The 14,241-nt window shown below is 39.1% G+C and overlaps 1 protein-coding gene across 1 annotated transcript in view; it reads left to right on the forward strand.

Annotated features, from left to right (window-relative positions):
* The window catches only part of kcnk3a (potassium channel, subfamily K, member 3a), a 61,544-nt gene extending 51,471 nt beyond the window's left edge, over positions 1–10,073 (forward strand). Inside the window, exon 2 of the mRNA XM_020510167.2 lies at positions 9,229–10,073. Coding sequence (XP_020365756.1) covers positions 9,229–10,073 — 845 coding nt within the window. The remainder of the gene's footprint in view (positions 1–9,228) is intronic.
* Positions 10,074–14,241: the final 4,168 nt, after the last annotated feature.

Genomic DNA, 14,241 nt, shown 5'->3' on the forward strand with positions numbered 1-14,241 from the left:
TAATAATGTATTTTTATATATAACATAATATATTGTAATTCATATTGCATTTAAATTTACCTTTCTATAGTATATTGATATAATTGTATTAATGATAAATATAGTAATTATGCATCCAAAAGAAGCAATCTTGTAATTGTTATTTTAAGGAAATATATACATCCGCATTATTTTGAAATTGTACTTTTAGACAGTTATGGATTGATTTTTGTATATAATGCTGAGGGAAATTAGAATTGGGGAATAGATGATTTTCATTTTACACCTATAGCAACCTCAAGTCCACCCAAGACAGTTTACACCAACTTTACTGGAATAGAAGTCTAAATATTTTTAAGAACAGGAACTAAGTCATTGGATTAACCTCCTGCTACCTCGATTTCCTTGTTAAGAGATAAATTTAATTGTATTTTGAGCCCATTACTTTGACGATTTGAGCAGCCTTCTACGATAGCTGTTTGCTTAACTCACGTAGATGCAGTTGTTTTCTATTGGTAAAGATGGTTTTATTATCTGCCTTTCTGTTGACGTCCATGCTTACTCATAAGTTTCTGATTTTTATCTTGAGCCTGCCTATTATTTAAAGCAGTTACATGCACAAAAGAAACTGGCTTCTAGTTTGACAATTAGAACTTTTAATGAAACCTCAAAAACCTGATAGCATAGTGAAAAGTAGGTGGTTACTGCATTGACGATGTTGATTTAACCCTAAATATAGCAATCAAGGGCTAAGCCCAGGATCACAGTCTCTGAATGTGGAGCCCTCACTTCAGTAGGTGCATTCAGGAAGTGATAGGCCCAATAGTTGTGATCTTCTTTCCATTAATTTTAATAAATGAAAAATCACAGATGAGCTGTGATGTACCCCACATGAGTGACATTTCCTGCTGCAAGCACTGAATCACAGAATCATCCCCTTAATTTTAAGGACTGTTGGAGTGTAAACCTTTTTGCTCAATTTGAAAGGCCACATTCTGAGCTTGACATTTGTATCCAATGTCCAATCTGTAACATTACCAGCAATTTTGTTAGAATACTTAAAAAATGCTCATTCATGCTTCCAGATTTAAATGATTTCAACAAACTTTAAAAATAAATACAGAAAATGCTGCAGGAATTCAACAGGTCTGTCAGCATTTTTGGAGAGAGAGAGAAAAACAGAGTTAATGTTTTGAGTCTGATATGGATCTTCTTTGGAACTGAAGCAGTTCTAAACTTTAACCTGCTTCTCTCCCCACAGGCTCTGCTGGCCCTGCTATGTTTCTCAAGTATTGCCTCTTTTTATTGCAGATTTCCAGCATCGTCAGTATTTTACTGTCATTCAACTTCTGTTTAGATATCTTAACTGGCCTTTGCCTTCGATGCTCCATGATAACTTAAACCATTCATTACTAGAAAGCTATTAAATGTACTTTGTCAGTTACTTGCTGGGTATCACCAAGATAACAGTTTGGAGTACCCCCTACATGTTTGAAAATCCCATTATGAAATTAGAAGAAAAGTGTGAATAAAGGAAGCATCATAGCTCAAGATAACATCTAATAAAATAGTACTTACATCATTATCAAACAATTGGTGAAAACTGAAGGGTTGAGTGGGATAAGATATCTGTGAAAGTTTTGGATTACTGATATCACAGAGGTTTGTGAAACACAGATCTTAATATTGATTTTGTTGTGTTATTTTGCTGCAACTTTGGTCAATCTAACTTTTTTTATTTCAAAAATATTCTTTATTCGTTAAAAAAAACTTTTTGTGTGTATATATAGTCACAAATGCAATTCTGTTCTGTACAGTAGCATATGAAGGAAATAAAAAAAAATTGGAGTTTGACTGTATCCAAACAAACCAAAGGCATCTCTTACTTGTACAAGACTATATTTACATGCATTTGAGACACTGGGAGGGTCAGATAACTGAACACACCTCCATTTAACTTCGGCAGAAAGACCTCAGACTGTGGTTGACAACTCCTTGTCTGGAAGACCAACAAGTTTCAGGCAGACCAAAGAGCATCTTTCACTGAGTTGATGGCCTGACATGGCAAGCTGTTAGTGTGAATAACTTCATGTTCTGCCTATGACGCATGCTTCACCCCCTATGAACCCCTTTCTTCGTGTTGCCTTTTCTGTCACTGTGCTTGTGTCACCAATGACTTTTCAACACTTCCTCCATTTGTTTGAGTCTCTTTTCTATTAATATTAATGTGCCAACTTTAACCCCAGAGTCCATTACTTTTGAAATTGACTCTATATCCTCTGTTTGCAAAGGCAGTTACTGTCACCGGTTTGAATCCCTCCGTCAACCTCCAAAGCTTCTAGTTCAATTCCATTTACATAATGTCCCATCCAACTGTCTACATTTGCATCCTGTCACAGCAATCATGCCCTCAGAGACCCAGTACAATGAAGCCCATCCCAGATTTGAGCTGCTTTCCCCGGGAAACCCCAGGACTGTCCCTTGATAAATTCTTTGACCATTATTGGCCAAACCATTTATGACTGTGCATGGCACACCTCAAGGATTAACTTGGCATGTCTAGTCTGATATATCCCCCTTACTGATCTGCACTGATATCTCAACAGCACCCCACCACCTACCTGTAGGTCCTGGATGACTTGAATGTCACTTGCATGACTGATTATGGCTCAGTCCCTCGACAGCAAGGACACAGGTCTCTGGGGTCTTGTCGGACCAAGCACCTAGCTGATTCTGCCAAACGCCTGGAGTGTAATCTTACAATCCCCTAGAATGACTGAGCACATAGCCTGTGACATATTGTAGTATCCCTTCATCAAGGACTGCTGCCCTTTGACTGGCATATATCATCATTTGCTTGAAGCCAATGCAGCGCATTTGCTATATAAACTGCAGGCACTGCTGAAGGTCTGATGTTTATGTAGCTTAATGCTATACAGCAACATGAACATGCCCTATTTGACTGATAGTTTGACTGTTCCATACTGCTCACTGGCTGCTTCTTCATTTGTGCTGAAAACCGAGCTAAATTGCAGAACCTGGGAAACTGTAACTGTGTGCTGAAGACCTTGTAGTCTGAGGGAGAAGTGTGAAGCAGACAGAGGCTGGCAGCCTTCAAATAGGTGCTAAAGTGAGTGAGTGCTGAGAAATCAGGCTAAGAGCTATAAGAGATAACAAGGTGTAGAGCTGGATGAACACAGCAGGCCAAACAGCATCAGAGGAGCAGGAAAGCTGACGTTTCGGGTCTAGAGTCTTCTTCAGAAATCCCCCCAAGAGCTATGAGACGTATGTTTCAATGTCAGTGCACAAGAAATGTGCCCATGACACTGCACTCAGAGTGACCTGGCAGAAACATGCAAAGTCAAAGGTGTCTGTAGACTGGGAAGCCAGAAGTGATGTGTGAGTTGGTCTGGGCATAGTCGTGATGATGTGGGAGGCTGGTGGTTTGTCAATGGGGGTTTGCTTGGATAAAATCTCAGGGAGGATGGTGGCCAAGGAGCTGGATGTTGTGCAGAAGAGGCAGTGGCATGACAGGCATTCAGAGAGCTGCAGCCACCAGACACTCACTCTGTTTTACCTATTGGGAGTTTGTACCATCTGGTTCCTCAATGGAGGAGAGAAGAATTTAGAAATTAGTGATTTGTGACTTTACTAAGATGCAAATGCATGGAAATAAGCTAGTTACTGCTCAAAGGTGAGATTCTGAAAGTGGCCATATGAGGCTTGAAGGGAAAATTGGGAACATTTTTCTCAACATTGAGAATCTGACTTTGTCTTTCTCATCCAATTTCTTCACCTTTCTTACCATTACTCACACCACACCAGAGAGGGGAAAATTCATTCCACAGCATCAATATAAGAGCTGGTGGCTACAGGGTTGTGAGCAAATGATAGTGTTTCTTGTTTTCTTTCCTGCCTTTCAACTTTGACATCTGCCTTGAAGAACTGGCAATTCTTGAGTGTCTGCAAAGAAAAACAAAGCGCAAGGGTAGGGTTGTCGTGAAAGGAGAGAGATGGAAAGCAAGAGGGCGTATATACACCCATCAATGCTTAAAATTCAAAACTACTTGTGGGAAGAGGAAAATATGAGAAAATGGATTAGATATAAAGGGACCATGATCTATTGTTTCAATCCTACTACAGGTCATGGCCTTAGTCATGACAGCATCAATGATGGTGGCTGTTATCTCCTCTATTGAGGCAACAGCTAATTCTGTTCCTTTCTGGATTACATGCTGATACCTCCATTAATGAAATACCTTGTGTTGCAGGAGAGAAGGAAATGTGTCAATGAGTCCGGCACAATGTGCTTGGATAATCAGTCTATCATGGTGGAATAGCTGGCATTGTGTACGAATTGTCAGATATGAGTGTGAGACCTTCAGCAGTTCCAAAGTCATGAAGGTGAAGTGAAGCTACAAACTTTATGTCTGAGTCCTGATTGATAGACGTTGTTGGTAGGTTTGCACCGACCAGTGGCTGTGATTTATGGTGCAGGTGATTTAAATAAACATTCATTGATCATGAGGTCATTGATGTTGCATCCAGGTCTTTGGCCTTGGACTCCTTGCACTAACCAGTCCCAGTGTCTTTGCAACATCTGTTTAGGCATCCTGTTTGGATAAAGTACATATTTCCTTTGCTTTGTCCCCTGCACCAGGTCTCCAATTTGATTTTGGAAAATCTGCATAACTGCTTTCATACCATCGTTATGTCTGTTCCCAGTCAAACTCACTTTCAAAATGACTTTCAGCACTGCTGTAATCAAAATGCATCCCCCTTTAAGAGGTGTAGATTGGTTTTAAGCAGTACAGGTTAACTGAAACCGTTGCTAGCCTTTCATGATTTTGTGACCTATCCTCAAGGGTGCGGCTGTTTACCTCTGGGCTTGGTGCAGTCATCACGCTGCAATTATCTAAATCAATGGGTAGCAAGAAGATTGCATGCTGCCTGCATCAGTAACAATGGGCAGGGGTTGACTGCCCATCATGATTGCTGCCCTCCTTTTGGCTATCTTTGTGTATCCTGGCCCAACAATATTTTCCCTGAAATTGTAAATCCTTCAAGTACACAAGAGACCTGTATATACTGGTGCATAATACATAATGCCTCAATAGCTATTTATCCATTCCCTGATAGATAGGTTTACTTATATACGAGAAAAGCATGAATTTGGCCACGTTATGGAAATAGAACAACAGAAATGTTATAAATCACCTTCTTCTTTTTATCTTCATTTTGAATCATGAAGAGATAATTTTACTTTTTCCCATACCCACTCCATCCAGGATAACCCCATAAATGTAATTTATTATGTTCATTATACAAGTTGTCAAGTTAGTGACCATTCATTTGCTGAGATGGATGGGCAGCAATTTGCCATATCTACTTAAGAGAATCTGTTTTTAATATAACTTAGATATTCACGAAGTTGCTTTGAAAAATAACTTGTACAAATTGCTATTAATTGTAGAATTATGGATGTAAGTATATACTTCAAAACTCACGAAGGTTATCTATCCTTTCTTGCTTGTGGAATAAACATCATTGCCCACGGCTGGGTTTTTACTCTTAGAATGATTATTAATTTATTTCCCTATAATTTTTATGAACTACATAACTTAATATTGTTTTACTTACTATGATGGCATTACAACAGGTTGTAGTTGGAAATGATTACAATGCAAGCAGTCATCTCAGAATCCTGGCTCAGAGAACAGAAGCTTTTGAAGTAACTCCAGGCAAACTGTTTCTTTTTGGAGGCAATTCCCTCCAGCAATGCTGGACAATAGAGTGATGGTTTCTGCTACAACTGAATATTTATATGCAAGGAATTGTCACAGGCAAGAGAACAAATGAACTTGCATTATACGACACTTTTCACATTGTCCATTAGCTTGTCCCAAAGTGCTTTACAGCCAATGAATTACACATGACATGCAGTTACATGTTTTCACCACAGAAGCAGCATATGAGATGAATGTGAGTTCTTTTTTTAATAACGCTGGTTAAGAAAAAGATGTTGGTCAGTGGCACAATCCCCACTCTTTTTAAATATTACCATACAATCTTTTACATCTTAAATAAATTAATTGGGTTTTGATTTAACATATACAGTAAACAGAAGGGTCCTTAGGAGCATTGATACACAGACGGATCTTGGGGTGCAAGTTTGTAGCTCCCTTAAAATGGTAACACAAGTGGATAAGGTGGTTAAGGCTGGGTACGACATGCTTGCCTTCATTGGTTGGGGCATTGAGTATTAAAGTTGACAAGTTATGTTGCAACTGTATGAAACTTTAATTAGGTCATATTTGGAGTATTGTGTACAGTTGAGGTCACTGCACTATGGGAAGGATATGGAAGCATTGGAGAGGATGCAAAAAAGGTTTACCAGGATGTTGCCAGGACTGGAGTTTATTAATTATAAAGATAATTATAAGTTATAAGAATAAGTTGGACAAACTGGAATTGTTTCAACTAGAGCGTGGGAGGCTGAGGGGCAACCTGATAGAAGTATATAAAGTTATGAGAGGCATGGATAGGGTGGATAGTTGGAGTCTTTTATCCAGGGTGGAAATGTTAAATAGCAGGGATATAAGTTTTAGTTGAGAGGGGGAAAGTTTAAAAGAGATGCGTGAGGCAACTCTCTTACACAGAAGGTGACACCTGCCGGGGAGGTGGCAGAAGCAGATACAATAGTAACATTTAAGAGGCATTTAGGTAGACACATGAACAGACAGGGAATAAAGGGATATCGACAATATGCAGGCAGGTGGGACTAGTATGGAATGACATCATGGTCAGCACAGACATGGTGGGCTGAAGGGCCTGTTCCTGTGTTGTACTATTCTATGTTCTACGATAAACAACCTTTGAAACCAAATACTTTCTGGATCATCCTCTTGATCAGCTCACCATCTGTCATCTTAAACGTTCATTCCATTCACCACTAGCACTCTGTAGCAGCAGTATTTACCATGTATAAAACACAATGCAGCAATTTCCTTTGAAAGCAACTTCAAAATTGACAAAATTAGCTACCAAGTAGGACAACGTAACCAGAGGCATGAGAATCCACCCACCCATCCCCGACCTGCAAGCTTCTCTCCAAGCCACATACCTTCCTGACTTGGAACTATAGCTGTACATTTATTGTCATTCAGACAGAATCCTGGAATTCCCATTCTAAATCCTATATGGGGCGGCACAGTGGCTCAGTGGTTAGCATTGCTGCCTCACAGCGCCATGGACCCGGGTTTGATCCCACACTCAGGTGACTGTCTGTGTGGAGTTAGCACATTCTCCCCGTGTCTGCGTGGGTTTCCTCCGGGTGCTCCGGTTTCCTCCCACAGTCCAAAAATGTGCAGGCCAGGTGGATTGGCCACGCTAAATTGCCCGTTCAGGGACGTTTAGATTAGGTGAATTATAGGCGGATGGGTCTGGGTGGGATGCTATGAGGTTCGGTGTGGACTTGTTGGGCTGAAGGGCCTGTTTCCACACTGCAGGGATTCTATGATTCGAAGGTACCACATGGATAATTTAGGATGGGTAATAAATACAGGTCTTGCCATCAACATGCACTCACTGAGAAGTGATTGAAAATAAAACATCCTTGCTTGGGTGTTACCATCTGCTCAGAGTGGGGTCCGTGCTGGTGAGGTGCCCTCCTGCTGTGAGTGCTAGAAGCCATTGTTGGGCATGATCCTGAATTGGGTATTGAGATCATAGGGCAGAATGTTCTCCCGACTTGATGGAAGTTGATGAGCTGGGAGAGGAGGTGCAGCCTTCTGAGAAGCAAGATGAAGACATTGAGTAGGACAAATGTCATCTTATATATGATGAAGTTCAGTGGCATTGAGCGCTACAAGCCGGACAGAGTTTAATTGACACCCGGTTCCAGTAGATGAGAGCTGGGTCCAGTGATCATTCGCTGATTGTAAAATTGTTGGTGTTCAGTATGCAAGCAGATCATTTCTGTTCTTGGAGACAAATGCAGCTCCTGCTTATTTCATTTCTGTTTGATTTTGGTGTTGGTGAATAAAGAGGAATGTTTAAAACCTTTTGGAGGCTTCCCCGTATGTGATGGTCCCACGTTGAGCAATGTGCAGTTCACCATACCCCATACTTACCTCACCTCCACTACGCATTGCTCAAGACCACCACATACCTCAGATTCTGAAGCACCCCCCAAAACCAGAACCAGCCTTCTATCTCCTAGCTGACACCCTGCCAGAATCTATTCAATCACCTCCCCTGACTTCACATGCAAAATCCCATGTACCCTTTGTTTTGAATCAGAGATTTGATTGTATTTCAATCAACATACTGTACTGCCTTTACTGCTCATATTACTGTCTTCTTTACAATGGGGACACTGAATATATCTTTTGCAACTGTTTCGCAGAACATCTCCATTCATTGCACAATTATATTCTTGAGCATTTCGTTGTCTGTGATTTTAATTCTTTGCTCCATTCCAATCTGATCTTCCTGTCCTTGGCTTCATCAATGTTACAAGGATGTTCAGTTCAACTTCTAGAAAAAAGCACTTCATCTTTCAATGAGGCTTCTTACAGTCTTCTGTAAATTCCCTATCTATCCTCGTATTTTAGATGGCAGCTATTGGTATGAATTCTGCTTTTCTCATTTACGCTACTTTCATTTATTTTTAACTTGTCAAATTACTATACATTTTTCTTTGCACTATCATTTCATTTGTCAATTAATCTTGCTTGCCTTCCATTCTATGACAGGAATTTCCCTTTCTTCATTCCCCTTCCCTCACCTAGTTATCTGTCTTGCTTGAAAACTCTTACATCTCTGAGGACTCACAGTTCTGGTGAAAGCTTATTGACCTAATACATTAACTCTGTTTCTCTCTCCACAGATGCTGTCGACCTGCTGCACATTTTCCACTGCTTTTTCCTAACCTGCAGTGTTCACTGTATTTTTCTCTTCCAAATTGTAGCAGTTGGCATCTATTCAACCTGAAATAGTTGTTTGGTATGCTAGCAGGAGTGTGACATGTGAAAAAAAAGGGTTTTCCCTGCATTGCACTCACCAAATTGTTCAATGACAGCTTCAGAGAAAATATATCTGATCTAATATTATTGAAAAGACTGGTTTGCAGCAGTCATGCAATTGGATACTTTAATGCAATTCCTGATTACTGTAACAAAATGAGCTTTATTGACATTGAGTCCCACATAGACCAAATGAATGATGATGTACATTTTTCTTTGGCAGGGTATGGCCATGCTGCTCCCAGCACTGATGGAGGGAAAATTTTCTGCATGTTTTACGCTCTGCTTGGAATCCCACTCACCCTGGTCATGTTTCAAAGCATGGGAGAGCGAATCAATACATTTGTCAAGTATCTCTTACACAGAATCAAGAAGTGCCTAAGGATGAAACGAACAGAGGTCTCCATGGCAAACATGGTCATCATTGGATTTTTCTCCTGCATTAGCACCCTGTGTATTGGGGCTGCTGCATTCTCATATTATGAGGAATGGACATTTTTCCATGCTTATTACTATTGCTTCATCACACTCACGACCATCGGTTTTGGGGACTATGTGGCTCTACAGAAGCATGATGCTCTTCAAAAGAACCCTCACTATGTGGCATTTAGCTTTGTCTATATTTTGACAGGCCTCACAGTAATTGGAGCATTCCTAAACCTGGTAGTTCTGAGGTTCATGACGATGAATGCAGAAGATGAAAAACGAGATGCAGAGCAGAAAGCCTTGCTGATAAGAAATGGACAAAGTACCATCCGTACAACAGAAACTTCAGGCAACTTCCGCAACATGTATGCAGAGGTTCTTCATTTTCACTCCATGTGTTCGTGTCTCTGGTATAAGAGTCGCGAGAAGTTGCATTATTCAATTCCTATGATCATCCCCAGAGATATATCCACATCCAACACTTGCATCGAACAGAGTGATGCATCTCCCAATAGGCTTCCTGAAAATTTTTCAAATGGTTGTGTGTGTAATTTGCACAGATCTACGATTAGCTCCGTGTCTACAGGACTCCACAGTTTGTCTGCTGTCAGAGGGCTAATGAAAAGAAGAAGTTCCGTGTAATAAGGATTCAACAGATTTATTCAGAAATTAATGGATGTTGTGTATATCATTAACAGTGTCTAGAAGTTAGTAAGTCAATCGAACCATATCCATTTTGTTTGATATCTCACCTGGTGAAAATCACTGGAGGTTTATTCAAAAAAAAAGTGGCACGAAAACATATCAGTTATGGTGTTTGCTTTGGGATTTAAACTAATAAGTTTGACAAAAAACTGCAAACAAGCTGCATAATGTGCAAACACAGAATGGAAACTTTTTTTTAAAAGAACACCTGTCTCTGGAAATGAACCTAGAAAACTGCAGCATGTCCTAATTAAATACCATCTGGGATAAAGATTTGACACTTAGTCAACTGCATTTATTAAATACCCTGATTCAATGAATCACCCATAGTATACAGATTTAAAGGTCTCAAATTGCTTGTAATGTTATTTAATGGTAATACTGCTCACATATAATGAGTAGTGTTGTTATGCAGTTCAGGATATTCAAATCTGTCAAAGCCAAAGCTGGTGTCAAAATATTTACTTTTAATACCAGAGAGTGGGAGCCTGGAATAACGTGGAAATCAAGAAAAAGAAAGGCAGGAGCTGCAACCGAAGGCAAAAGTCAAAGTCTGAGAGAAACTGGTTTGAAACAGAGTTAATTCCTAATGACTCAGAAAATCTGACCATGTAGCATATGTTTTTCCATTAAACTCTCAATATGGCAGAGTGCACTGTGCATTTTACAGGATCCATTTTAAATCTTTACATACACCAGCATTTGGCTCACCATTTGCTGTACCTCATAAAGAACAATATAGTACTGGCCAGCAGAGTGGCCCACATACTTAGTGTGGGCTGCAGTGACACCTCCATTGGTCCAATTTTCAACTAGGATTCAGCTGCTCCTCTACACAGCTCAACCTCTCCATGGAAATGATACCTGAAGGCTTGGAGTGCCTCTGATCTCCAACATTGAGAGGGCAGAGACATAGTGTCAAGACTTTAAGATGAATAATGGTCACTGAAAAGAGATAATGACAGCCTGTATCATACATCAAGCAGCCAATACATTCATGAGAGGAAGAGGGAAAAGTGAAAGGAAAAATGCTAGAATAGCTGATAGAAATAGTAATTCAGTGAATAACATTTTTATTTTACTTTTTTACAATGTGCTATATATTTAATGCTCAATATTGAGTAGCTGAATTTAGGAAGCAAGGTGATATAATCAAACAACATTTTGCAAATTCACTCATATAACAAACATTTAGCTTAACAAATTACCATTAGAAATATATTAACCATTTAAATAACTCCATGAAATAATATTTCATTGCTGACTGATTCAGTCCAATGCTAATCAAAACAAACTTCTCTTTTTTTCCTGAACACGATCGAATGCTTCCCTAGTTTATCAAGAATATCACTTTACTTACCTTTTCTGCCCAGTTAATTTTCCACTACACACTAGATTAACTCATTTGATTATTCAACCTTATTACACAATATAGGACTAATATTTCAATACCTGTGGTGCTCATTTCTTAACACTTGTTGCCAACATAATTTGTAAATATGGTCGTCATAATATTATATTAGCTGACATTGACAGGGTCAAGTAATATTGCAATCTGAAGATGTATGTAAATGATTAATGTATTCCCTATTGAGCTGTAGTTCAATAGGAATAAAATAGGACTTTGAAAAGTAAAAACAGAAATTTCTGGAAATACTCAGATGTTAGAAAGAGAAAAGACTGGCTAATGTTGTTTCCAGTGCATTTTAAATATGGACAGATCTGCTGTGTGTTACCAACATTTTCTCATTTTACATCAGTTTTCATCTTTTTTCATTACTGAAACATTGGAATGTTGATATAAAGGTATTTGTGAAATTGCACCATGCCATCTTACTAGGTCATTGGCAGTTGAGGACACCTCATGTGTGTTGCTACATGTCTTAACATATTAGGGGTCAGTTTCCAACCTCACACTGCTGGCAGAACATTTGAACTTCATAAACCAAGAAGCTCCCTGCAGCGTGGAAACTGCAAAAAAAAAGCTTCATTTAGTTGAGCTATTTTTGGTCATGTAAACATGACTAAACTCACTGGGGACATACAATGCTTTCTGAAAGTTAATGACATATAATTGGCCTGGAAATTAGAATATATGGTTGCAAAATGTTGAGAAAAAATGAAAAATTTCTGGTTGATAATTTTCTTATTTCATCATAGTGTTAACATTTTTTCCCTGTTTGGTAACAGGTAGAGTTATAAACTAACTATAGAAAGGACTTCAGTGTCAAAGACTGTCAGTAGTTAACTTTAAAATTAAAATTCAATAATTAAGAAATTCTCTATTTTATTTTTAAGGTGCAGTAATTTATGTTAACAGAATCACAGCCTCCAGAAATTACACAGAATTTCTTATCCTATGTCTGCTATTGCTATATATAAAGATGTCTGATGTCAATAGGGTTCACCTAAACTTTGTGCAATAATGTAAAGTAGGTGATCATGAGCTGGTAGACTATTTTGACTTAAATTTGGAGAAACTAAAGTTGAAAGAGATGTAAAATGGCTTGCCGACTCACTATTATCCCATTTTACATGATTATTCAAGGTTGAGTTCTACCACAATGCCTCTAAAAATAGATGTTAATGCGCTGAGACCCTGTCAGTGTTAGTCAGTACTAATTTCCCTTTTAGCCAACTTGATTTGTTGCTACGTGATATTTAGGTTATTTGCTAGTGTTTGTGTGGTGAATATGTTTATTTGCATGAAATTTATCTCCAGAAATTGCATGTTAAATGAGATTGTTTAGCTTTTATTTTAGTAGTTTTAGAACTCTGGCTTGCCTTTATCTATCACATACAGATTGAATGGTATTTGTGCATTTCCAGCATTATTTAATCTTACTTCTTTCCATAAATCTAAGACTGTTCAACAAATATCAAGAAATTCAACAAATACTTTGCAAATTGAAACAAGAACACTAATACTTAGTAATACAGAGGTCAGGTTTAATATTTAATAAACTTAATATTTCGTCAAGTTTAAATATATTCTTAAAAAAGGGAAAATCACACTCTGGCATTCTCAATGTGGCATTTGCAGATAGTTGCAACAGCAGAATGGCTAGATTTTTTAAAAAAGGCAAATCTTTGTAGACTTGGGATAGTTTCATGGAGTTTGTAGGAGCAGGGTGGGGTGTGGGTGGAGTGCGGGTGGAGTGCAGGGTTGAGGTGGGGTGGAATCAGAAGCGAAGTCAATGTTGGCGTGTCTCACGTCTTCCCACCGATAGGACAATTACTAATGGCAAAGAAGGTGGAGGCTGGCCTTCTTGCCCAGAGGTAAACTGTGCCACTTGTGTTGCTAATGCCTTTGTCTGCAGTCTGCCATTGGCAGGTGGGCCCTCCACCACATGGGGAGACTGCCTGCTGAACCCGAGTAGCTTTCCTCAAGGCTTGATGAGGACAGAGCCTCTCAGTTGTGGTGGTTCTGCTGGAAACCTCCAATTTGTCTGGCTGTTCTTAAAGGCAGGGTCTCACCCCTTAAAACAACAGAAGCTCTGATAGCAGCTAATTCGCTGTTAGATGGTTAGAAAATCCAGTTGGCGCTCTCCACAAGGCCATCGCTGTCCTGACCTTGTCCAATCATGGAGTGGAAACTCAACCATTGGACAGGTACATAAAGCCCACCTAAGCATCATTGGTACTGCTTATTCCTTAGAGATGAATGCTGGCACAAATGTGCATAGAGTGGTGTTGAACGTGCCAACTATTTTGGAAAACTGATTTGGTGGAAGGCCAATATCAAAGCCAATATACTCTCCAATCCACGCTTGAGTTGCTCACTTGGCACATCAAGAAAACACAAACTGCATAGTCTTAGTCTTCCTACCACAAAAATGTGGATTTAAGTATTCATGAGTCATTCCCAAGGTACAGTCTATTTGTGTCACAGTGGCCAATTATAAAAGCATTTGAGTTTCAATGATTTCTTAACTTTCTGTCTCCAGTAATCTCTAGGATTTGCAGCATTGCATGCCTGTGATCTAGATTTCAATGACTAACTCAATAGTAGAATCTAGACGGCACAATGCCCTGTTTGACGAATATAAATCAGGAGGAACAGTATTTTGTACATAGGCATTTAAATTAAAAATTGGGCAATGAA

The sequence above is a fragment of the Rhincodon typus genome, chromosome 5 (genome assembly GCF_021869965.1).
Source record: "Rhincodon typus isolate 14 chromosome 5, sRhiTyp1.1, whole genome shotgun sequence".
NCBI classification, from domain to species: domain Eukaryota; kingdom Metazoa; phylum Chordata; class Chondrichthyes; order Orectolobiformes; family Rhincodontidae; genus Rhincodon; species Rhincodon typus.